This window comes from Hyperolius riggenbachi, chromosome 9, assembly GCF_040937935.1.
Source record: "Hyperolius riggenbachi isolate aHypRig1 chromosome 9, aHypRig1.pri, whole genome shotgun sequence".
Taxonomy (NCBI): Eukaryota; Metazoa; Chordata; class Amphibia; order Anura; family Hyperoliidae; genus Hyperolius; species Hyperolius riggenbachi.
Window position 1 is genome coordinate 133,914,476 of NC_090654.1, and position 27,443 is coordinate 133,941,918.

Below are 27,443 nucleotides of genomic sequence, written 5' to 3' on the forward strand. Positions count from 1 at the left end.
TGACGCCTTCACGCGACCTCTTCTTCGTAGCCGAGCACCACCCACCCTTTTCCTATTGGAGCAGCGCACTGGACCAATCATCTATCGAGGGCGGGTCCTCCCAGAGTCACGGAAGCGCGCCTCAAACGCGCATTTATAGCCCCGATGTTGCTCCAGTCACTTGTGCACACCTCAGATGAAGCTTGGCAACCGCCTAGCGAAACGGTCGTAAGGACCGTGCACCTTCTTGGCGCCCACACCTGCCACCTCCTCTACACCCAGGTACAGCGCAACACCTTGTGATGTTTTTTGATGCTTATTCAGCCACACATGCTGCTTTTTGAATGTATGTTGCATCACTTTTTTTGCCACCTGCTGCACGAATAAACCATAGTGCCAGACTTTCCTTGTCTTCCAGTTTGCTTGCATTTAGCACCTGACACGGACAAAGCCCATGGACGCTAATTCCTGGGCTTTTATTAGTTAGTATTAACCCTTACAGTGAAATAAAAGAAAAAAGAAACTCAGACAAGTTCCATGTAGGATTGCAACTACAGTATATACTGTATACATATATTTATCTTATCTTTCTATGGGCCAGTTAGGACTGACAGCTGCCTGACAATATCCTTTCAAGGCATTTCATTTCATTGAGGTGAATGGGAGTGTTCACCTTGCTTGTTTACCATAGAATGCCATTGTTTCGTTAGGCGCCATGTTCCTTTCTGGCGTTGGCGTAATTCGCAATTATGATCTATCCCTCTAGGGCTCAAACATGGCAATGAATTGATGGCAAACAATGCCAAATGCTTTTCTGTGTGGTAGCAAAAAAGCATATGGCCATGGTGTGTGAATTTCATATACCTGTCACTTCAGATACTGTATACCTTAATTAATTGTTTACTTTTGTAACTGTAAGTGTTGTTTTTTTGGTCTCTTCCAATGCAGGGCGGCTGATCTTTGACAACCTGAAAAAGTCCATTGCCTATACACTGACCAGTAACATCCCAGAGATTACACCTTTCTTACTCTTCATCATCGCCAACATCCCATTGCCCCTGGGCACTGTTACTATCCTGTGTATTGACCTGGGAACAGACATGGTTTGTACACAGCTGTCCTTATGTTCTTTCTTGTGTCAAGCACAATCATGATCAAAGTCTCTAAAATAAGAACTTTCTGTGTTGTTTACAGTAGTCTGATTTTGCTTTCAATAGATGCATTCTTTTTAATGTTGGTATCAGGTTCCTGCCATCTCCCTGGCTTATGAAGCTGCAGAAAGTGACATCATGAAGAGGCAGCCCAGGAACCCCCGAACAGACAAATTAGTGAATGAGCGGTTGATCAGTATGGCATATGGGCAGATTGGTAAGTCTTGACATGATGACTGGAAGGAGCTCACACATCTAAAATCATAACCTTAAAGGATAATTGTTCTAGTAAGGCTTGGTTCATATTTGTTTTAAAAACGTATCTGTGGCTCAGTTTTTTGGGTCTGGACCAAAACCGGAGCCACGAATACCAATGTTAAAAATAGCAGCCGTCTTGACACACTTCAAAAATGGATCCGTGGGTGCTCCGTTTTGAAAAACTGAACGGAGAGTCTTGATTTGTCGGCACTTCACGGACCCTCCGGATACACGGAGGGGTAGTGAAAGGCAATGCAAAAACGGATCTCCCTCTACACAGAGAACTTTGCACACAGAAACGGAAGGAGATCCGGATTGCCTGCTCCTCCCCTGAACGTCATAGGTGTCCCCAGATGGGCTGGAGGGGGAAGCAGCCAGGAAGGGGGCAGCGGGCACAGCAGCGAGGAGGGGTGTCGGACCCCCTCCCTTTCTCACCTGGGTCCCCCTTTCCGCTCTCCCTTTCCAGCTAGTTTGCTTAAAATCAAGCCTGTAGCGAGCAGCGAGTGGGGAATTTACTCACTTCCACCGCTCGCCACATCACTTCCTGCAATGCTGCCATCTGTACTTCAGTGAGCGGCATTGCAGGAAGACACGTGGCAAGCGGTGGAACAAGTAAGTGAGTGAGTTCCCCGCTCGCCACTCGCTATAGGCTTGATTTTGAGGAAACTAGCTGGAGGGGGAGCACGGAAAGGGGGACCCAGGTGAGGGGGAGAGGTCTGACCTCCCTCCCCGCCACTGTGCCCGCTGCACCCCTTCCTGGCTGCTACCCCATCCAGCAAGGCGGTCCCGTCCCCCAAACACTGCCAGCGCAGGAGACTTGGGCGCAGCAGTGAGTAACTTCAGTGCCGTCAGAAGACGGAGTTGAAGTTACTTATAAAACACTATAATTCGGCCTCAAGCAATTGCTTGAAGCCGAATTATTTCATTCCCCACCATCCATGGCGGCCTGGAGGGGGAAGAGTGCAGGAGCAAGATAAGCCATACAGGCTGTATCCTGCGCCCAAGCCTCCTGCGCCGATTCCTCTCATACGCCCATCCCCACCCACAGTGAATACGTTTTTAAAAACGTACGGACTGGAAACGTGCTGCAAAAGGGCAGCACGTATACGTTTTTGATCCGTTTACGTTTTGCAACCGCACTAGTGTGGACCAGCTTTAAGTTGGCCATACTCTAGGCCGATTCCCGCCAGATCGACAGCAGATTCGATCATTGGGATCGAATCTGCTGTCACATCGTTCCCGCTACACGCTGAATTTCGATCCATTTCGTCCGATCCCGTCGATCGCTCCGTGCGGAAAATTACCGTCGTTCGCCCGCGGGTAGGGAGCGCGTCGCTAGCGGCGTTCGAGTGCCCGACGACCGACGTAATAGAGTGGCAATACATTACCTGCTCCGCCGGCGCGACTCACCCCGGTCACCGCTGCTCCGTCTCCGCTCTGGTCTCCGGGTCCAGCATGCTTCACTTCCTCCTGTCCGGCAGGAAGTTTAAACAGTAGAGGGCGCTCTACTGTTTAAACTTCCTGCCGGGCAGGAAGAAGTAAAGCATGCCGGACCTGGAGGCCAGAGCGGAGACGGAGCAGTGGTGACCGGGGGCAGTCGCGCCGGCGGTGCAGGTAATGTATGTGGGGGGGGGGGTTTGGCGGCGGCAGCACCACCACTACAACAGATTGTGATCGGTTTCAGGCTGAAATCGGTTCACAATCTGTTTGCAGTAAAGGCAGCCATACGATCCCTCTCTGATCAGATTCGATCAGAGAGGGATCTATCTGTTGGTCGAATCTGATGGCAAATCGACCAGTGTATGGCTACCTTAACTGTCAGTATAAATATGGTGCTGTAGCACACTTCCCTCACAGTTTCGCAGTTCCCGCTGGATTATACTTGTTCTCCTGCATCACTGATTCTGCTGCACCCACACACCGCTCTGCATTATTAATTAATTACTACCAAACCCACTTTCATCTTTTAATTAGTCTGGCTTTCCTACAGAAGGAAAAAAAAATAGGCCGATTCTGTTGTGCAGGTATGAGCTGCGGAGATGAATTGCTCTGCTTATAGAGTGAAATTACAGATTACTGCGGTACAGCGGCCCACACCTCAGGCACAGAGCACCATGCTGTTTTATTGAGCCTCAGGAATATATTATTCTGTCTGCAGGTAATACATGGGTAGTTAATTGCCAGCGTTGATGCTCGAAGTAATTACATCAAGCTGGCATGGTGGCGGGCAATTAAGACACATTGAATCACATTTCATGTTTCTTTGATAACAATACTTTGATTTACATTTTCTCACACAGTATACTAATTTTAAGGGATCTCTAGTGTTTACTTTGACATTTTTATTTATTTATTAGGCTACCTTCTTATTTTATTTTCCTAATGGTGGGATTATAATTTTTGTAAATTCAAATAATAAAAATATATGGCTAAAAACTTTTATAGTAACAGCCAGGGGCGTAACTAGAGGGGAGCAGTCCCTTCCCTGTGATCAAAGGGGGGCCCAGAGCTGTGGTGGACTTCAGATCAGGTGTTTTGTGGATTCACTTGTTATGGGTGTGAAGATCATGATGGCAGCACTAGATTTTTGACCCTTGGGATGGGCCCCAAGGCCAAGTAGGGCACCAAGGGGAGGCAAGAGGTGAACATTGTGGGGCCCCATTCAAGTTTTGCTGGGGGCCCCATGGACAGGTTATAGCCTTTATTCTGTATGCAATAATTACTGTATATTCCCTAAATTTTTATGCCCCTATTACATTGATGGCGAACCTTTTAGTGACTGAGGGCCTTATGCACAAAGGGCCTGCAAAGAGCAATTTTACCGGTACTAATGCCAGGGGAACACTGCCTGTTACAATATTAGCATGTTACCCTGCACATTACCATAGCAATGCGCATGTTATCCTAGAAACGTGCATTGCGCTTAAGGTGTAACAGCAGTGCCACCCTGGCATTAGGACTGGTAATATTGCAGTGTGCAGGCAATTTTAATGTCCTTTCCTGCATCAGGCCCTGAGTGCCCAAACTGCAAATGAAAACCCACTTATGTATTGCACAGTGCCAACATTGTAATTTAATGTCTCTTACACGTGGAAGGCTGAAATGTGCACATTTTAGCCTAAAAGCTGCTAGCCACTAGTGCCTTTGGGCTACAACGGCATGCAACTGAATGTCAGCGTTTATAACCCCACATCCGATCAATTACATAGTTACATAGTTACATAGTTATTTTGGCTGAAAAAAGACATACGTCCATCGAGTTCAACCAGTACAAAGTACAACTCCAGCCCGTCCCCCACATACCCCTGTTGATCCAGAGGAAGGCGAAAAAAACCCCACCAGGCATGGTCCAATTAGCCCCAAATGGGAAAAATTCCTTCCCGACTCCAGATGGCAATCAGATAAAATCCCTGGATCAACATCATTAGGCATAACCTAGTAATTGTAGCCATGGATGTCTTTCAACGCAAGGAAAGCATCTAAGCCCCCTTTAAATGCAGGTATAGAGTTTGCCATAACGACTTCCTGTGGCAATGCATTCCACATCTTAACCACTCTTACTGTAAAGAACCCTTTCCTAAATAAATGGCTAAAACGTTTTTCCTCCATGCGCAGCTCATGTCCTCTAGTCCTTTGAGAAGGCCTAGGGACAAAAAGCTCATCCGCCAAGCTATTATATTGCCCTCTAATGTATTTATACATGTTAATTAGATCTCCTCTAAGGCGTCTTTTCTCTAGACTAAATAAACCCAGTTTATCTAACCTTTCTTGGTAAGCGAGACCTTCCATCCCACGTATCAATTTTGTAGCTCGTCTCTGCACCTGCTCTAAAACTGCAATATCTTTTTTGTAATGTGGTGCCCAGAACTGAATTCCATATTCCAGATGTGGCCTTACTAGAGAGTTAAACAGGGGCAATATTATGCTAGCATCTCGAGTTTTTATTTCCCTTTTAATGCATCCCAAAATTTTGTTCGCTTTAGCTGCAGCGGCTTGGCATTGAGTACGATTATTTAACTTGTTGTCGATGAGTACTCCTAAGTCCTTCTCCAAGTTTGATGTTCCCAACTGTATCCCATTTATTTTGTATGGTGCTAGACCATTGGTACGACCAAAATGCATGACTTTACATTTGTCAACATTGAATTTCATCTGCCATGTATGTGCCCATATAGCCATCCTATCTAGATCCTGTTGCAATATGACACTATCTTCCTGAGAGTTGATGATTCTGCACAATTTTGTATCATCTGCAAAAATAGCAACATTGCTCACTACTGCATCTACTAGGTCATTAATAAATAAATTGAAGAGCACTGGACCCAGTACAGACCCCTGTGGGACCCCACTGCTAACAGTCTCCCATTTTGAGTACGATCCATTGACCACAACTCTTTGTTTTCTGTCCATTAGCCAGTTCCCTATCCATGCACACAAACTCTTCCCCAGTCCTTGCATCCTCAACTTTTGCACCAGACTTCTGTGGGGAACAGTGTCGAAGGCCTTTGCAAAGTCCAAGTATATCACATCTACAGCATTCCCAATATCCATATTAGCATTTACTACCTCATAAAAGCTGAGCATGTTAGTCAAACAGGACCTGTCTTTAGTAAACCCATGTTGATGCTGAGAAATAAGATTATTTTCTACTATGAAGTCATGTATAGTATCTCTTAGTAACCCCTCAAATAGTTTGCATACAACTGATGTTAAGCTTACAGGTCTATAATTTCCTGGATCAGATTTTTTGCCCTTCTTAAATAATGGGAAAACGTGGGCTGTACGCCAATCCACTGGGACTCTGCTAGTTGCAAGAGAGTCACAAAAGATAAGATAAAGGGGCTTAGCTATAACTGAACTTAATTCTCTTAGGACCCGAGGATGCATGCCATCCGGGCCAGGTGCCTTGTCTATTTTTAATTTATTTAGTCTTGCCTTTACTTCTTCCTGCGTTAAGTATTTAATATTACAGTTAGAAGATTGAGACTCTTCTGCCTCTGTAATTTGCAACAGTGCTGTTTCCTTTGTGAAGACTGAAGCAAAGAAAGCATTTAATAACTCTGCCTTACCTTGGTCGTCCACCATCGAGTTCCCACCCTCATCCTTTAGGATTCCTATACAGTCAACCTTTCTTTTTTTAGAGTTGATGTACTTGTAAAACTTTTTTGGGTTAGATTTGATATCCCTAGCGATTTGATTTTCAGCTTCGATCTTTGCCAGCCTAATTTCTTTTTTACAATTTTTATTGCACTCCTTATAATTGCTTAGTGCAGCCTCAGTCCCCTCCTGTTTTAGGACCTTATAGGCATTCTTTTTCCTCTTCATTTTATCCCTAACCTTTCTATTCATCCATAGAGGCCTTTTTTTTTATTCCTAGACATTTTGTTTCCATATGGGATATACATACTACAATATTGATTGAGAATACGTTTAAAAGCTTGCCATTTCCCTTCAGTGTCGTCCCCTTGTAGTACATTATCCCAGTTCACCAAACTTAGTGCCTGCCTAATTTGATTGAACTTTGCTTTTCTAAAATTCATAGTTTTAGTGGTCCCGCTGCCCCGTGGCCTATCAGTCACCAGATCAAACGTTATCATGTTGTGATCACTATTTCCCAAATGTTCTTGAACCTGCACATTTGATACATTATCTGGTCTATTAGAAATGATCAGATCCAGTAACGCATTCCCCCTAGTTGGTTCCGTTACCATTTGAGTCAAGTAATTGTCCTGTAGTGCTGTCAGAAATCTGCTGCTTTTACCAGAATGGGTAGCCTCAATACCCCAGTCAATGTCTGGAAAGTTGAAGTCGCCCATAATTATGACCTCGTTTTTACTTGCAGCTTTTTCAATCTGCTGTAGTAATCGCAGTTCTGCAGCTTCATTAATAAGAGGTGGTCTGTAGCATACCCCAATAAGCAATTGGCAACTTTTATTTCCACCATGAATATTTACCCAAACGGACTCCACATCTTCGCAATCTTCCTCCATCTCATCGTTGAGGACAGCTGTAAAAGAATTCTTAACAAAGAGACAAACCCCTCCACCTTTTTTCCCTGTTCTATCCCTCCTAAACACATTGTATCCTTTTAAATTAGCTATCCAGTCATGGCTTTCATCCATCCATGTCTCGGTTATTCCCACAATGTCATAGCCTTTGTCATTCAGAATGAACTCTAGTTCGTCTATTTTATTTGCAAGGCTCCGAGCATTGGTTACCATGCACTTTATATTTTTACCAACACATTTACCAATTTTGTTTACACGAAATAGGCTACTTGAAGTTTTACCAACCTCCTTAATCTTTACACTGTCTCCACCCCCCTCTCCACCCCCCATAATGTTAGGCTCCCACTGTCTTTTTACCTTATCTTGTCTACATATTGAGACTTTATCCTCCCGCCTCCCCCCAGATCCTAGTTTAAAATCTCCTCCAACCGTTTAGCCATCTTCTCCCCCAATGCAGCTGCACCCTCCCCATTAAGGTGCAGCCCATCCCTGCTGTAGAACCTGTAGCCGACTGCAAAGTCTGCCCAGTTCTCCAGGAACCCAAACCCTTCCTTCCTACACCAATTTCTCAGCCACTTATTTAACTCCCTAAGCTCCCTCTGTCTCTCAGATGTAGCGCGTGGCACTGGCAGTATTTCAGAGAACACCACCTTGGAGGTCCTTGCTTTAAGTTTATCTCCAAGTACCTGAAAATCATTTTTGAGGACCTTCCATCTCCCACTAACTTTGTCATTGGTGCCAATGTGTACCATGACAGCTGGGTCTTCCCCAGCCCCACCCAATAATCTGTCAATTCTTTCCGCTACATGCCGAACCCGAGCACCCGGGAGGCAACAGACTGTACGGCATTCACGGTTTCTTCGACAGATTACCCTATCTGTGCGCCGAATAATTGAATCCCCTACCACCAGTACCTGTCTAGCCTTAGCTGCACTCCTATTCCCTTTCTCGTTACAGCAGTCTGCCCCTTGGTTGCTAAGGAGCACATCCTGCTGCAGCATTGCTACTCCAGAATCATCCTCCCCAATATTACGCAAACAAGCATACTTATTAGTGAGGGACAACACGGGACTAGCCTCCCTGTCACTTTTTCCCCTACCCCTTCTAACTGTGACCCAACTAGCGGCTACCTCTGCTTCTTGCTCCGGCTTTACTCCACCCACCTCATCTTCACCGATTCCATCCAGTGTCTGGATCGTGAGATCCAAGCTCATCTCCATGTTGTGTATGCGTCTCAGTGTTGCGAGATGCTTATTTAGCTCTGCGACTTCCGCCTCTAACTGAGCAACACGCACACACCCAGGGCAACAGTAAACACCCTCAATCCGCTGATCAAGGCATGCATACATGTCACAGGATGTACACTGTACAGCATAGTCCAACATGATGACTATTGTGTGGGGAAATTTTATTTAAAGTAAACTGTGGCGGTAAAAGTTGAAACGGGAGAGGGAGTGAAGTTCGGGAGTGAGTGCAGCTGGGGTGGAAGAGGGGGAGGGGTGGAGGGGGAGTGAGTGAAGTTGGAGTGGAGGAGGGGGAGTGAGTAAGGTTGGGGTGGAGGAGGGGGAGTGGAGGAGGGGGAGTGAGTGAAGCTGGGGCGGAGTCCTCAAAACTTAAAGACTACACCACAACGTGTTAGCACATCCTAACCAATGCAAAGAACCGCAGTATTGTTTAAATTTTTTTTATTTTTTTTTACCTGCTTCCTCTCACCTCTCTGTTTGTGCCTGTGTTGTAACGCCTGTTTTTAACGCTTATGCCACTTGTGTCGAAGCCACTTAGTGAGCAAGCCACAGACTGAGCAAGCTCAGTACTGAGTCCTGAAGCTGACCAAATGCCTCCTGTTACAGCTAATCCCTCCCCCTAGCTAATTACCTGCCTGTTGCAAGCACACTAGAGGAAAAAAAAATGTACTTTTAAAAACTTTTAAAACTAACACTTGCGGCTAGATATCTGATGAACTGCAATGCACAAGCCCACCAGATATCAAAGCAGCAAAACACAAATTTACAAACAACAGCAATATAATATAATCAGAGCTCACAATTCCCAGCAGTGAAGTGAAACAGCCCACCACCAAGATTAAGGCTTTGGCCTACACTTCCTGTTTAATATATCACCTGTGTTACAGCTAATCCCTCCCCCTAGCTAATTACCTGCCTGTTGCAAGCACACTAGAGGAAAAAAAAATGTACTTTTAAAAACTTTTAAAACTAACACTTGCGGCTAGATATCTGATGAACTGCAATGCACAAGCCCACCAGATATCAAAGCAGCAAAACACAAATTTACAAACAACAGCAATATAATATAATCAGAGCTCACAATTGACAACGTGGTGTTATATGGCGGCAGAAAACTGCAACGTCTAATGTCTGAACACAGCTGCGCTCAGTTGTGACTTCATGGGGGTGGGTGCACCGCTTCAAAACTGGAAGATCTGTCTGTGGAAGGAGGGTGGCTAATGAAGGGGCACATCTGGCTATCCAAATGTGGCTAATAAAGGAGACATCTAGCTATCTATACTGGAGGTGGGGGCTAATAAAAGGACATATCTTTCTATCTATACGGCTGGGCTAATAAAGGGGTGCGCTAATAACGGAGCACATCTGGCTATCTATACGGGGGGAGGGGCTAATACTGGGGCACATCTGGCTATCTATACTGGGGGGACTAATACTGGGGCTCATCTGGCTATATATGCTACTGGGATTCAAACTGGGAATCCAGCGCTGCAAGGCGAGAGTGCTAACCAGTACAGCACCGTGCTGCCCAATATGGTGATTTGGTGATAAATTGCCTCTTGTTGATCACTAACAATGTTGGTATGTGTATTGATAGCTTCCCTATTTAAATATCTTATTTAACCGCTTCTAGACCATGCTGATATCTACACCCTGTTTGGCACCTCTTATCTCTGCCAGGGAGTAGATGTCAATCCTCCCTGCCGATCGCACCTGCCGATCGCGCTGCTCTCTCGCCGATGTATCCCCCTCATTCTGCCGTCGGTATGGCGGCAGAGCTCCCTGAGCCAGTCAGGAGCCGATTTCATAGGCTCCTGACCCCGTGGTCATTGTGAGCCAATCACGACTCACAGTGATAAAAGGGTCAGGAGCCAATGAAATTGGCTCCTGACTGGCTCATGGAGCTCTGCCATCATAGGGACAGCAGTGCACAGGGGCTACAGCGACAGGACATCAGCGTGAATGGTGGTAGCAATGGGTCAGTGTGGCATGACATTGGTAAGCGCCGTTTTTTTAAGCCAGCACTCTCTGGTCCTTAACCAGCTCAGCTCGTCCATCACCGCCGGAGGCTGCCGCTCAGGCCCTGCTGGGCCGATTTTCATCAAATAAAAAGCAGCACACGCAGCCGGCACTTTGCCAGCCGCGTGTGCTGCCTGATCGCCGCCGCACCGCGGCGATCCGCCGCGTGCAGCGGCGAAAGAGGGTCCCCCCAGCCGCCTGAGCCCAGCGTAGCCGGAACAAAAAGTTCCGGCCAGCGCTAAGGGCTGGATCGGAGGCGGCTGACGTCCATGCCGTCACGCCATGGCGACGAGGTAAGCGAAACACGGAAGGCCGCTCATTGCGGCCTTCCGTGTTACTTCTGGCCGCCGGAGGCGATCAGAAGAACGCCTCCGGAGCGCCCTCTAGTGGGCTTTCATGCAGCCAACTTTCAGTTGGCTGCATAAAATAGTTTTTTTTTTTTTATTAAAAAAAAAACCCTCCCGCAGCCGCCCTGGCGATCTTAATAGAACGCCAGGGTGGTTAAAGGAAAACTTAAGTCAGGAAAAAAAAATGACATTTACTCACCCGGGGGTGCCCTCGCAGCCCCGCTCCGATCGTCCTGTCCCCGCCGGCGGCTACTTCCGGGCTCGGCGACAGCTGCCAACAGGCTGGGAACGCGGCTGATTTTCCGCGTTCCCAGCCGCTATATCACCCCTCTATGCTGCTATAGCGTATATATATATACGCTATAGCAGCATAGAACGGCGAAATAGTGTCAGAGGGTAATAGGAGATGTCCCCTAACGCACTGGTATGTTTACTTTTGTGCGATTTTAACAATACAGATTATCTTTAAAGAGGAACTCCAGTGAAAATTATGTAATAAAAAAGTACTTCATTTTTACAATAATTATGTATAAATGATTTAGTCAGTATTTGCTCATTGTAAAAGCTTTTCTCTCCCTGATTTACATTCTGACATTTATCACATGGTGACATTTTTACTGCTGGCAGGTGATGTCGCTGGAAGTACCTGCTGCTTGCTTTTTTTGACAGTTGGAAACAGCTGTAAACAGCTATTTCCCACAATGCAATGAGGTTCACAGACAGGAAACTGCTAGGAAAATGGTCCTCAGTCTCCTGTGGGAGGGGCTTCACCACAATATCAGCCATGCAGAGCCCCCTGATGATCCATTTGTGAAAAGGAAAAGATTTCTTATGTAAAAAGGGGTATCAGCTGCTGATTGGGATGAAGTTCAATTCTTGGTCACGGTTTCTCTTCAAAAGGCCGGAGATTAAATCCAGAATGGTTTAAGATATGGAGGCATGATGCCCACATCTTGTTTTTAAGTGTTTTTATTGTTTATAGATCATAAATAAAGTTGTATTTTGAAATTAATTTGCGGCATATGCATTTTTGAATCCTTGAGTTTGGATGGGAGGTTTTCTTGTTCTCTTTCAGTATACAGTATTTACAAGATGCACAAATCACAGAAGAAAAGAAAATCACAAATGCTTTATTACATAAGTATCACCTTGAAGTACACTAAAAATAAAGTACCAGCAGTGGCGTAGCTAAGGAACTGAGGGCCCCGATGCAAGTTTTACTATGGGGCCCCCCTAAGCACTCAATACATAACAATTGATACGGCGCACCAAAACCTGCCAATGGCAACTACAGTGTCAGGGGTGCAAGAGGGGGATGGGGAACAGTGTGTTAATGATTATTACTATTCAAAGTATCTATAAAAGTGATTATTATGAGCACAGGGCCAATACAGAGCTAATACTGTAGTTAAGGGAGGGCCCTTCGGGGCCCCTCTGGCCCAAGGGCCCCGATGCGGTCGCTACCTCTGCACCCCCTATTGCTACGCCCCTGAGTACCAGAGTTTGTTTCAAATTTTCTTAATAACTCTCTCCCAACACATTATTTTTTTTCTCCCATTCTTGTCTAGAAAGTGGAGTTTGTCTGCCACCTTCTGACCAATAAAATCTCACTTTCCAGGCATGATCCAGGCTCTTGGTGGATTCTTCACCTATTTTGTCATCCTTGCTGAAAATGGCTTCCTACCATCGCGGTTGCTAGGTATCCGCTTGGACTGGGATGATCGCTCATGCAATGATGTAGAAGACAGCTATGGACAAGAGTGGGTGAGTATCAAACCCATGACTGGTCAATTGATATCGCTAGTCTGGAAATCACTTTGGTGTAAACAAGCTCTGGAACAAAGTGGAGGCTTGGTAGAGATAAGCAAGCACACTTATCAAGTGTGGTCTCCTAGCAAATTGAGCAAAAATTCACTTTCTGAAAATCTCAGGAAAGTGCTGGTCATTATGGATCACATTTTGTTCTTTCACAAATGGTATTGAAGTTAATGGTTCCGAAGTCTGTGGTTAATAGCAAAGCCCCCATACATGCTTTCATCACCACATTTTCTAGGTATGTTAAGAAGAATAATGGGAGCTAGTCAAACAACATTTGGCCTTTTTGTTTTGAGAAAATCGATTGGTAGTTGCAAAAGGGAAGAATCGAGAGCCTCAGATGGTGCAATAACGTAAAATGTATTGAAAATTTAATGAAAATTACTAACAAGGGTGGGTTGCCTCCACTGGCAACAACTGTATGTGCATATGGGGAAATTATCCTGTCCTCACTCAGGCTAAGAAGTCGCTCTCCATAGAAAGGAAAAGGGTAGAACACCCATCCATCAGGGTGGATAATTGGTAGTTTTGTAAATACAGAGGCACCAAAAAAACGTTTAAAAGGTGGAGGTAAGGGTGGACTTACCTCTGCAGAGATGACACAACAGTATCAAATCAGTAGATATTGTTATTCGTTTATTTCTTACTCCTCAGGCAAAGTGCAAAAGAGGAGCCACTTAAGCAGTGTCAGGACGATTGTAAGTGCTTTACAATTGTCCTGACACTCTTAAAGTGGCTCCTTTTTTGTACTTTGCCTGACTAAGCGGACGTGATACCTGCGAAATGTGTTGCAAACTTTTTTTTGGAGTAAGAAATAAATGAATAACAATATATACTGATTCTATACTGTTGTGTCATCTCTGGGGAGGTAAGTCCACCCTTACCTCCACCTTATAAACGATTTTTAATTATTTTATTCTTAATTGGCGCCTCTGTATTTACAAAACTATTTTTTGAATTGCGATTAAATGACAGATAATGTCTCCTGGATACCAGCCAGTGGCGGAAACAGCCAACTGTGGGCCCTTGTGCAGGATAAATGTAGGGGGCTCCATGCGAGTAGCCATAGAAGATCATGGGTGGACCCAAATTATGTCAATAACATGATAGTACATAAACCTAGGTCACATTCTGTAGGCACTGTATTACTGTAGCACACATTTTATACTTGTTATGACTGGGTCACATGCAATTTATCACTCTTCCTCATGAGCTACAAAGAGAAATACACAGAGTAGAGCCTAGAGCAGGGCTGCCCAATAGGTTGATCGCGATCTACCAGTAGATCACAACCGCCTGCTTGGTAATTTGCGGTCTCCTTCAGCCGCGTCCAATTACATTTTGCAGCTGTAGGACGCGGCCACTTAGCCGTGTCCCATCAGATTCTGCTTCTGGGCTCGATCACGGCCAATTAAGGGGAGGAGAGAGGTGCATCTGAGAGGCCAGGGGCGGCTCTGTCATAATGCAGTGTCATGGCTGGGGGCAGTGCTGGACGCAACACTTCTGTTCTCATACCTGCACCCACGCTGTCTGCCGGAGCCCTCCCTCAGCTGCCAGATTGCACATCTGCCCTTCAGGCAGCCGCGGCTGAAGGAGTGAAGACCAGGACAAGCCACAGACACCACTGCTAGAGCTGGAGGGAGGTAAGTGATAACTAGTACCCAGGCACCTATACCTAGCTACCTATACTAAAGTCACCTATACCTACCTAACCTATACTGATGGCACCTATACTATCTACCTATACTAAAGCACCTATACCTAGCTAACCTATACTGAAGGCACCTATTCCTAACTACCTATACTGAAGGCACCTATACCTAGCTAACCTATACTGGAGGCACCTATACCTAGCTAACCTATACTGGAGGCAACTATACCTAGCTAACCTATACTGGAGGCACCTATACCTAGCTAACCTATACTGGAGGCACCAATGCCTAGCTAACCCATACTGGATGCATGGATGCACCTATACCTAGTTACCTATACTGGAGTCACAGTATCGGGCGGGCTTAGGATTTGAAATGTTGGTAGATCTCCTGGACTAGGCAAATTTTAAAGTAGCTCACAAGCCAGAAAAGTGTGGGCACCCCCTGGTCTAGAGGATAAACATGCCCTACTGTGGTGCAGCTGAGGATATGGGGTCTCTGTGCAGCTGCAGGGCCTGCACTGGCCTATGTCTGCCCCTGCCCCTAGAGCAGCCGGCGAGGATCAAGATGTCCTCCCAGTGAAGTTAGGACTCTGGCAGTTAGCGGTGGGCTTGTGGACGCTCTACAATCAACAGCTAGAGGATATTGGTATGGGATCATTAATTAACGGTAAGTAATTATGTTTAATTTAGAACTAAAAAATACTATTGTATATCACTATAAGTGTAGTATCACCATAAGTTGCCACCCCCCCTGGGGTCTACACCCACAGGCTTAGGGGGTTAGGTACACCCATTATCTCCTGGGCACCAGAGGTAAGAATGAGCCCCTTGTCCTTGATGCGGAAAAAAGTTTTAGATGAAAGGGACACGTTTTTCTGTCGTTTCTTTCAGAGCCCCTCATGTCATGGACTATGAGTGCTGGTATAGCTAACGGCACAGAGCTCCATGTAGCCCAGGCTCCAAATTCTGGCTATAACAGCCTGCAGAGTTGACAATAAGTTACAGAGTCTTTTTTTTTATACAGTAAATAGTATGCACATTTGCCAGGGATACTTATATAGTAGATGATCGCACTTATAGGCACTTTGCAATTAACCACAAACGTTGGCGGCTCAATGCCAATAACTTCAATGCAAGTTCCTAAAACTGGTTCACAGAAATGTTGTGGAATTGTTAAAGTTTTTAGAAAAATCTTGTCAGCATTCCAGCGACAATTTCACTCATCCCTAGCGATACCAATCAATCACATCTGACATCTTTCTAGGGCAAGATGGAAAATTAAAGTTGATACTTGATTGGTTGTTATGACAGCACTACTACTATTTCCAGTAAAAATGGGATATATTCAGTAAATTTGCCATGTGCAGAAAGTGCAGGACAATTTTACCGGTACTTTCGACTGCTCTATAACACATGTTGCGCGATAAGTGCAACCCAGGTTACTTAGGTATGAAGTACATTGGCAGGGTACCCTGGCAATGCACACAATACCTAACTAACACGCTGATTGTGCAACTAGCGCTATAGATCCGCCGGGCGGATCACTCAAACTCACTCTTATCAAGCGAACGACAGTCTGTACACACGCCCGATTTAGCGGGCGAACGACGGGACGTTCAAACGACCCGTCGTTCATGGAAATCTGACCAGGGTTGCCAACCGTCCGTCTTTAGACGGGCAGTCCGTCCAAATGACCTCAAATTAAGCATGTCCGTATTGCCCGTATTTTTAAGCATGCTGTCCGTCTAAAATAAGTAAATTTCTCCATCAGCGGCGCATTGTTTTGTGCGCATGCTCAGGTCTCACTGTGACCGCTGTGTAGGAAGCCGGGAACAGCAGAGAATCAGGCTGCACCTCCTCCTCATCCCTCCCTCCCTCCAATCAGAAGCTGCCTTTTCTGGCTCTCAGCTCCTCCAGCCAATAGAAGCAAGAGGTATCAGAAGGCGTCCCTCCCCCACAACACGGAGTCCTGACTCCTGGTCCCCGCCAGTATGGAGAGGAGAATAGAGATGGGAAGTTCGGATCTTTTCAATGATCCGGATGATTCGAATCGGATCATTGAAAAGATCTGAATCTTTGATCCGAATCTCGGATCATTTTACAATGGAAGCATTCAGGGGTGAAATGACTAGCAGGACAGGAGAAGGAGAGGGGGGTGGACACGCAGAGAAGGGGAGAAGATGGACAGAGGGCAGGGAGTGGACAGAGAAGGGAGGAGGGACGAGCAGAGAGCAGAAATGTTTGTTTGCACACAATACCCACATGCTGCAATCATATGCTCAGCTTTACATATATTTCACCTACATACATGTTCATCGGTATACTTTGAATGGAAACGTCACAGTGAAAGAAAGCATTCCCCAAAGATAAGTGCAGCTGTTCAGAGCGAGTGCAGGAGCCAGGAGGATCATATTGCCCTGCAATCACAGTGCCTGCAAAGTTACTGAGCTGAGCTGTGCTGAGCCAAAACTTTCCAATGTGATCACTGTGCACAACTACGGAACAGGCAGCCTATAATGAGCAGCACATTTCAGCCAGTATGTGTGCTCTACACATATCTGGCAGTGGCACCCATGTCCCCTCTACCTGTCCCTGCAAGGCTGGCTCCCCTGAGTCCCCTCCAACAGAGCGATCCATCTCTGCTCTGCTTCCAGGACCCTGCTGCCCGCTGAGAGGGGGCGTGTCGCTCCTGGCCCCGCCCCCTTTTGCCATCCGAATCACTCATTTTGATGATTCGGATGTTCGACTCACAAAATAGATTCGGATCAAAGATCCGAATCGTTCATGATCCGGACAACACTAGAGGAGAAGGTAACTGTTCAGCCATGTGCAGCTTCTAGCCCTGCCGAACGATGCGCTTCTTTACCTCTGCTGCTCACAGAGGCACAGCATGTCAGCATAGTAACTCTTCCAGCCTCTGCCGTGACCCTGATCAGCACTCCTGCCAGCCACGAGGGAGCTGATAAGTGTGACATGTAGCGGCACTTCAGCTGTATAAATCCTCCATGTGCTGCGATGTAATTAGCTGAGCAGCATTCCTGGGGAACTTTAATGGGGTCACAGGAGGGACGTGATCAGGGAAGCCTTTCTCCATGCAGGGCATGGGGGTTATTTACATTGACAAGACTCCTGGTGATCAAACAGCTGAAACCTGAGCTTTAAAAAAGATCAAAATCACTGTCCCCTAGAAATCTGCTCTGAAAGGGCAAGTGCATTGCTTCACTTTTACAATAGGTTTTTGTTAGCTACTCTGATCAGGCAGGCAGCTCAGTTTCTCCCTTTTATTTACATAGAAGCTGGGGTCTGTGGCTAAGCTGCCTGCAACCTATTTTCCAGTTTAGGGCTGGTTCACACTGGCCAATTCTGCAGCACTCTGCTGATTGCCAGTGATCAGCAAAGCGCTGCTGCTAATGTATCCCTATGGATACATTCACAAAGCAGCGATTGCGATCATTCGCCAACACCCTGCAGGCAGTGCTTTGGAAACAATTGCGCTGTGATTCTCGTTCTATTGAACGGGAATCACAGATGCAAAATGCAAAATTTTGCCTGCTGAATCGCAAACACAATCGGGATTTAGGCACCAGTGTGAACTAGCCCTTACAGTGTAACTACCCCTTCTGCAAACATACTCACACTACTGGAATTTAAAGTGACCTGAGCACCATCATTTGAAACAAACACCTCCCTAAAGGCCCATACACATGTCAGAATTTTGCGAACGACGGGTCGTTTGGCGTCGTTCAGTCGTCCGCACGCCAAATCGGGCGTGTGTACAGACTGTCGTTCGGGTGAAAAGACTGGTCTTGAGCAATCCGCCGAGTGGATCGCTCAAAATCAGTCTTATCACCCGAACGACAGTCTGTACACACGCCCGATTTGGCGTGCGGACGACTGAACGACGGGACGTTCAAACGACCCGTCGTTCGCAAAAGTCCGACGTGTGTATGGGCCTTAAGGGAGGTTAGTATACGGTGTGTGTTTTTGGGGACAGCTGTGATTTTTACTAATGTACAAGGGATGATCTCTAGCTTCCCATCCCCTTAGTTTGCACAGGTGCCTCTATCTTACTTTTATGTGTACCATAGAACCACACTAAGTAAGCAGCTGTGATGATATTATGCACCCCTGATCAGCTGCCACAATAATGCATGCTGGGAGATGTAGTCCATAAATGTGAGATGGAATCACATTTATAGATTACATCTCAAATGAATTGCGGAGGACGATCAGGGGTGCATAATATCACCACAGCTGCTCTGAACTGCATTTCTGTGGCACATGAAGAAGCAGGTCTATAGATTGTGAGCTAGTGTGAGAACAGTAATGTGCTGCAGAAGATGTCAGTGCTATATAAATACATACTAATAATAATATGGTAGGACATTAGGCTATGACTATGGTAGGATTAGAGTGTGAGCTCCTCAGAGGACAGTCAGTGACATGACTATGTACTCTGTAATGTGCTGCAGAAGATGTCAGTGCTATATAAATACATAATAAGGTACTTATCCGTTAGCCGGGCGCCTCTCTCCTATAGAACACTGGGGAGGGGACATGCGTGTCCCCCCAGAGTCATTCGTCGCAATATCGCGAAGAACGACCTTGGACACGCATGTCCCCTCCCCAAGGCTCATACGAGAGAGGGCAAGAGGGGGAGGAGAGCGAGAGAGGAAGCAAGCCGGCGGCTTGATCTGTTAAGCCGGGCGCATCCGGCGTTTACATTCACAGGTTTACGTGAAGTAATCATGATTGGAATTAACATTAACAGCGACACCTGCCGGATGCGCCCGGCTAACGGATAAGTACCCATAATAATAATAATATGGTAGGACATTACAATATGACTATGGCAGGGATTAGATTGTGAGCTCCTCTGAGGACAGTCAGTAACATGACTATGTACTCTGTAAAGTGCTGCGGAAGATGTCAGTGTTTTATAAATACTGAAAAAAAATAATGCCCGGAACTTAGCGCCGCCCACAACTCTACTTAAAAGTGCGCTTCTGACTCCGCCCCCTGTCCGTCCAAAATTTTGGGTGTCCTGCTTTTTTGGGCCTTTTGTCCGTCAAAAATTAGAAATGAGGTTGGCAACCCTGAATCTGACGTGTGTATGGGCCTTTAGGCTCTAACAACTTTTCCTGTGAAACACCTAAAAAAAATCTCTTGCTATTGTTCAAGCAGCTGATAAGACTGATAAGAAGTCAACCCAAATGTTGAATTGACTTCTTATCAGTCTTAAAAGGTGCTTGAACAATAGCAAGAGATTTTTTTTAGCTGTTTCACAAGAAAAGTCGTGAGAGCCTAAAAGACCGCTGTGTGTATGGGGCTTGAGGAAAAAACCCAGATACTCACCTAAGGAGAGGGAAGGCTCTAGAGAAGCCTTCCCGTTCCTCTCCTGGTCCCGTTGTTCCTGCACTGGCTCTCCAATTAGCAGTCTCCGACCAGAGGCTTTGGAAGTCTTCGGGTGATTGAGTGCTCCCAAAAACGGGTAGCTCCGTAATGTAAAGCGTGAGCATGCTGTCTCGTGCGCTTAGGACTCCCGAAGACTTCCAAAGCATCCCGCGGCAGGAGATTTGGAGTGGGGATCCAGCGCTGGAGCGCAAGGACCGTGAGAGGAATGGGAAGGCTCAGTAGGACTCAGAGCCTTCCCTTTTCTTAGGTAAATATCTGTTTTGTTTTTTAAATTAGCTTCCGATTTACTTTAAGTACTGATAAAATTGTCATGCACTGAATACACTCCTTTTTCTTTACTACTGGAACCAACAGTAGAAGTGCTGTTTATAACAACCAATTAACATTTTTATCGACATTTACAGAATACACACCATGGTCTCTTGAACTTTCTGTGTTCTACTGCATACATTTTTTTCCAGACATATGAACAGCGCAAAGTGGTGGAGTTCACTTGTCATACGGCATTCTTTGCCAGCATTGTGGTGGTCCAGTGGGCTGATCTGATTATCTGTAAGACAAGAAGAAATTCCGTCTTCCAGCAAGGCATGAAGTAAGCTGCCAGTCATCTATGAAATATACAAACGTACACATTTTTATATGTAACTGTTCAACGGGAATAAATGTAATTGTAAAAATATTTTTTTTCTTTTTGGAGCTTCATTTACTGGTTTCATTGCTAAACTCTTTTAAGCAGACATATTCTGTCCCTGTTGCAGTAAATATGTCATTACAAATATAAAAGTCCATACAGTTAATGTAGCTAGAAACAATTGTTAGTGATCATTTTGCATTACAATTTTAGTAATGTTAGTCATATAGACATGCTGCTGGGCCAAGCATATTATGGTTCTATGGTGAGAGGAGGAGGGATATTGAGTAACTGCAGAACTGTTCTCCTTAATAACTAATTTGTGGCAATGACAAACATTCTTGACATCAGGAGAGAGATAAAAGATACAGTAGTTCATAATTTCTCTGCATGGGAGCTAGACATAAAAAGCAGCAGCAGTAGATACCAGCAAAGGTCCTTATAGTCACTGCATAGTGTACTGGTTTAGGGCTCTATCTCTGACACAGGAGACCTGAATTCGCATCTCTGCTTTTCCTGTTCAGTTAGCAGGCACCTTATTCAGACAGAGAACTTGGGCTAGACTCCATTATACTGCTAGTTCTAGTGCGTCCAAGTGGCTGCAGCTCTGGTCCTTTGAGTCAGCCAGGAGAAAAGCGCGATATAAATACACTTAACAATGGTTATTTATACACTTAACAATGGTTGTGAGGAAAAAAAGTAATTTGGGATAGCTTCAGAAAGATCTTTATCATAAAAAACACACAGCTTGGCTATATTTTCAGCATTGTGTTCTGGTCAATGATAAAGTGGGGGGGGGGGGGGGGGTATAGCGTAAAGGAACTAGTGGAAGCCAGCTGATGGCATCTTCAGTGGTATATAACTCTAGTGATGAAAAAGAATGTTTAAGCATGTCCAATTGACAGCCATAGTGGATGTGTATATGTTAAAGCTCCTTGTAGTTTGTAAATACCACACTTACATAATACTGCATAATTGGCATAAATCTTTTGTTGTTACTCTCTCCCCAGGAACAAGATTTTAATATTTGGGCTGCTTGAAGAAACAGCTCTAGCTGCTTTCCTATCTTACTGTCCTGGAATGGATGTGGCCCTGAGAATGTATCCCCTTAAGTGAGTAGACCACATACCCAAAGATTAATTAAAATTCTGGTTAACAATTTGCATAAAGGAATTAAGCCGATTACTAAATCATTGTCTACTGACTTTGCTACACTGATATGTCTATAAGTATGCACAGTAGGTGGCGCTATTACCATAACATAATAATGTAACATTATACTTTCCTGCATTACATAACATTTCATTCAGATGATCACCGGTCATGTAAAAAAAAAGGCATGCCCCGTTTGAAAATAATTTAAACTAGACCAAGTAAGATCCAAACTAAGCTAGTTAGTAAGACAAACCATGAAGGCTAAATAAGGCTTATTTAGCCTTCATGGTTTGTCTTACTAACTAGCTTAGTTTGGATCTTACTTGGTCTAGTTTTAAATTATTTTCAACGGAGGCATGCCTTTTTTTTTACATGACCAGTGATCATCTGAATGAAATGTTATGTAATGCAGGAAAGTATGCTTATACTTGGCAGACATCTTTTCAGGGGAAGAGGGGGCAATGAACTTCATACCTAAGTAACGTGGGTTGCACATTGTGAGAAAACGCGGAAAAGCCGCCGCGTGCGCTCAGAACAAGGCAGCTGATTCTGCGTCCAACGCGGCGGTTTGCACGCGTAGGCCTACATCTGTCAGTATGGCTGAACGCGGAGAAACCGCCGCATGCCTTGATAGCGCTGCGGCTGGCTCCGCGTCCAGCGCGGCGGGTGGTACGCAAGACATGTCTGGTGTGGCTGGGACTGATAGTCCACACAGGTTCAGAAGGACGCACGCGCGCGTTGAGAGGCAGAGCTTTTATGACAGCCAGAAGGGAGTCAGCTGACGATTGTACCAGTTCCCATTGGTCCAGCACTTAGGGGAGGCGCTGGAGAGCGCTGGGCTATATATACTGGGTGCTGGTCATTCGCTGGTTGTCTGCCATTGCGATCACTATGTGGAAGCACTCAGACCTTATTGTCAGAATCTGTGTTATCATTCTGTTATACTTCAGATTAGTTCCAGGGTGTTGATGATCAAGGACCTCACACCCAAGATTAGGCACTTGTGTTATCATTCTGTTATACCTCAGACTAGTTCCAGGGTGTTGATGATCAAGGACCTCACACCCAAGATTAGGGACTTGTGTTATCATTCTGTTATACCTCAGACTAGTTCCAGGGTGTTGATGATCAAGGACCTCACACCCAAGATTAGGGACTTGTGTTACAATTCTGTTATACTTCAGACTAGTTCCAGGGTGTTGATGATCACGGAGCTCACACCCAAGACTAGGCATTGTTTATTATCTGTTATGACTTTCTGCTTTCCTGACCACTCTTCTGTTCACTGATTTGGTACTTCGCTATATCTGATACTCTGTTGCCAATCCCTGCTTGCCTTTGGATTACCAAATTAGCCTTCTGTCTTTGTACTGTGTATGTCCGTGTGTTGCCGACCTGGCTTGTCCGACCTTGAGAGCTATCTCCCCAGTTAAGAGATAGTTCACAGACCAATCAGTGACATCCTCTATTGGTGTTACTCACGCTCCGGTCCTTCCCTCTCCCAGTCTGACTCCTCCCTGCGGGAGAGTCTCAGGCTGCTGGAAGGTACTTACTCTAGCAGTATTCCTTACTGCCTTGTACCTGTCTTCCTGGTATTGTTCTCAAAGTATAACTGTTGCACCAAACACTCATATCTCTCAGTTAACCAGAGGTTAGTAATATATCTGATTATCGGTGATACTGCAGATCATCAATAATCGGGTATATATCTGTATTTTTGGTAATTCTGCAGATCACCAATAATCAGATCCTCTCTGTGTTACACCGATCGTTACACACATATCACGCAACGTGTGCTATGCTTGTGGCCCTGAATGGTCTTAATCTGGCTCTGCCTGGGTACTGACTATGCATATTGCTGCTCATTTCTGTTCACCCTGAAACCAGATTTGCCGAACCCTCTACACTGAGTTTTCACACTTCTCTCGACCACTAGGCGGAACTATTCTAGGTTTGACCCGGCAGATGGTAGACTGCAAAGTCCATCATCCCTTGCAGGGCGCTCTGGTGATAACCCAAGGTCACTAAAAGCGTACATTTGAAAAGGGCGCCTGGAAAAAAGGGCGCCTGATATATAGACGAAAAAAGCCAGATTCAGCTTGGGTTTGGGTTTGGTCTCCCATTCTGTAATGATCGGTGTCAGCATGCAGAGAGAATCTGATTATTGGTGATCTGCAGTATCACCAAGAATACAGATATATACCTGATTATTGATGATCTGCAGAATCACCGATAATACAGATATATTGCTAACCTCTGGACACCTGGATAATGTGAGTGTTTGGTGTAACAGTAGTACTTTGAGTATAGCACAGAAAATTAGAGACAGTATGGGCAATACTGCTCTAAAGATAAGGAAACCTTCCAGTAGCCTGAGACTCCCCAAGGGGCGGAGTCAGGCTGGAAGAAGGAAGGTCCAGAGAGTGAGTGACAATAAAGACAAATGTCACTGAGTGATCTGGAAACTATCTCTTAATAGTAGAGATAGCTCTCGAGGTCGGGCAAGCCAGGTCGGCAACACACGGTCAGATAAGGTACATAGACAGAACGGCTGATTCGGTATCCAAGGCAAGCAGGGTTTGGCAACAGAGTATCAGATGTGCAAGGTACCGAATCAGAGATCAGAGGAGTAGTCAGGAAAGCAATAAGTCATAACAGATATCAAACAATGCCTAGTCTGGGTGTGAGGTCCTTGGTCTCTACACCCTGGAACTAGTCTGATGTATAACAAAATGGTAGCACAAGTTCCCTAGTCTGGGTGTGAGGTCCATGGTCTCTACACCCTGGAACTAGTCTGATGTATAACAGAATGGTAACACAAGTTCCCTAGTCTGGGTGTGAGGTCCGTGGTCTCTACACCCTGGAACTAGTCTAATGTATAACAGATTGATAACACAGGTTCCCTAGTCTGGGTGTGAGGTCCGTGGTCTCTACACCCTGGAACTAGTCTGATGTATAACAGATTGATAACACAGGTTCCCTAGTCTGGGTGTGAGGTCTGTGGTCTCTACACCCTGGAACTAGTCTGATGTATAACAGATTGATAACACAGGTTCCCTAGTCTAGGTGTGAGGTCCGTAGTCTCTACACCCTGGAACTGGTCTAAGCATAAACAGAATACAATACAAGTAATCTGGCTCAGTGTGAATTCCCAGGTCCACCTGGTTCAAACACACTGCAGGATCTGACTAAGGTCTGAGTGCTTCCACGTAGTGTTCGCAACGGCAGACAACTTGTGACTGGCCAGCAGCAACTATATATAGTGTAGCGCTCTCTGGCGCCACCTCTAAGTGATGGACCAATAGAAACTTGCTCTGGCGTCAGCTGACCAGCCTGGTCAGCTGGTCCTCTCTTGGCCATCATAAAAGTTCTGCCTCTCAGAGTATTCCTAAACCTGTGTGAACTAACAGACACAGCCACACCAGAGGCACGCTACTGCGTGCAAACCGCCGCGCTGGACGCGGAACCAGCCGCCTCGCTGTCAGTACATGCGGCGGCTTTTCCGCGTTCTGCCATGTTACCAGACGCACGCCTCCGCGTGAAAACCGCCGCGTTGGACGCGGAATCAGCCGCCTTGCTGTCAGAACGCGCGGCAGCTTTTCCGCGTTTTCTCACAATGCCAAATTCGGCTACAAAGAGTGCCTGGTATAGCCCATATGCCAAATTCAGCTACAAAGGGTGCCTGGTGTAGCCGAAAAGCTAGTGTTAGTTTATAAAATGGATGCTGTCATTGTTAAGCTATACAAGGGATCTGGATATAACCGAGAAAAGTGATTACTATGACCTAACTTCTCCCTACTTTCACACAGAACCCTTAGACCTAACCCTAACTACCCCCACTGGCGGTGCCTAACCCTAACCCCTCCCTGGTGGTGCATAACCCTAAGACCACCTGGTGGTGCCTAACCCTAAGATCCCAGTGGTGATTACTATGACCTAATTTCTCCATACTCTCACAAAGAACCTTCCCCTGGTGGTGCCTAACCCTAACCTTCCCCCTGGTGGTGCCTAAGACTAAGACCCCCCCTGGTGGTGCCTAACCCCTCCCTGGTGGTGCCTAACTCTAAGACCCCCTGTTGGTGCATAACCCTAACCCCCCCCCCCCCTTGGTGGTGCCTAACCCCTCCCTGGTAATGCCTGACCCTAAGACCCCCCTGGTGATTACTATGACCTAACTTCTCCCTACTCTTACACAGAACCCTCACCTAGTGGTGCCTAACCTTAAGATCCTCCTTGATGGTGCCTATCCCTAAGACCCCCCTGGTGGTGCCTAACCCTAAGACCCTCCCCACCCATGTGATGCCTAATCTTAAACCCCCCCTGCACCCCCGTTTCAAAATTCTTGGCTATAAAAGGGCGCCCTTTTGTAGCAGAATCAAAAACCTTGTAGCCGAAAACCTTGTAGCTAAATCAAAAATATGGGCTACAAAGGGGCGCTCTTTTGTGGCAGAATCAAAAACCTTGTAGCCGAATCAAACATATGGGCTACAAAGGGGTGCCCTTTTGTAGTAGAATCAAAAACCTTGTAGCCGAATCAAACATATGGGCTACAAAGTGGCACCCTTTTGTAGCCGAATCAAAAACCTTGTAGCTGAATGAAAAATATGGGCTACAAAGGGGCGCCCTTTTGTAGCCGAATCGAAAACCTTGTAGCCGAAAAAAACTCAGGCGCCCCTTTTCACCACCTTGTGCCCATATTTGCAGAAATAACATTAAAGTCGGAAGCTAATTATCGATTGTTCCCATTAAAGGCTTGATTAGGGCATTTTCTCAAAATTCTATTGCAAAATCCAACATTCAGATCGAGTACATATTCCAAACGATCGTACAATTGTTTTACATCAACTTTGGACACACGCTGTTTTGTTCTTTGTACCATTTGAACAAATAATTTTTTGTACCACTCGATTGTAAAAATTGTTACTATTAATTGTACCTTAAAGATGGCCTAGCCCTGGGCAATAAGATTGCTGACACCCTAAAACTGAGCTTCATCATTGTGGCGAAGATCATACAGTGGTTTAACAGGACATGTTCCTGTCTTTTATAAATAGATATATGAGTGCTGGCAGCAATTCTGCAGAGGTTAAAGAGGTGGTGGGCTCAGCTTGTCAGTGCTCAGACCATATGCCACACACTACATCAAATTGGCCTGCATGTCTGTTGTCCCAGAAGGAAACCTCATCTAAAGATGATGCACAAAAAAGCCCGCAAACGGCTTGCTGAAGTCAAGAAGACTAAGGACATGGTTTACTTACTGGAACCATGGTCTGTGGTCTGATGTGTTCAAGATACATTTATTTGGTTCAGATGGTGTCAAGCGTGGGGGGGGGGGGATGTCATGATCAGGGCCAGGGGCTGCATGAGTGCTGCTGACACTGGAGAGCTACAGTTTATTGAGGCAACCATGAATCCCAACATGTGCTGTGACATACTGAAGCAGAGCAAGATGCCCTCCCTTCCGAAACTGGGCCACAGGGCAGTATTCCAACATGATAATGACTACAAACACACCTCAAAGATGACCACTGCTTGGCTAAAGAAAGTGAGGTTGTGTATTTGCTGCAACATTCACTCACAGGAAGGAGCACAGCTGCAAACATTCAGAAGGTCCTGGTAAGAAGCAGTGGTTTTGAGGAGGATATGAGATGCTTCTGAAGGATACCAAGGTAAGTATTTGACTTCCCTTTTAAAAGTCACAGTTTTTGTTAAGGCAGTGCTAGAAAATAATGGTGGGCACACAAAATATTGACACTTTGGGAAGAAC

General features: G+C 45.7%; 1 protein-coding gene across 1 annotated transcript in view; it reads left to right on the forward strand.

Moving 5' to 3' along the window:
- LOC137532709 (sodium/potassium-transporting ATPase subunit alpha-2) overlaps positions 1-27,443 on the forward strand; it is a 138,509-nt gene that overhangs the window by 93,308 nt on the left and 17,758 nt on the right. Inside the window, exons 17-21 of the mRNA XM_068253540.1 lie at positions 928-1,082; positions 1,224-1,347; positions 12,625-12,770; positions 20,352-20,482; positions 21,532-21,633. Coding sequence (XP_068109641.1) covers positions 928-1,082; positions 1,224-1,347; positions 12,625-12,770; positions 20,352-20,482; positions 21,532-21,633 — 658 coding nt within the window. The remainder of the gene's footprint in view (positions 1-927; positions 1,083-1,223; positions 1,348-12,624; positions 12,771-20,351; positions 20,483-21,531; positions 21,634-27,443) is intronic.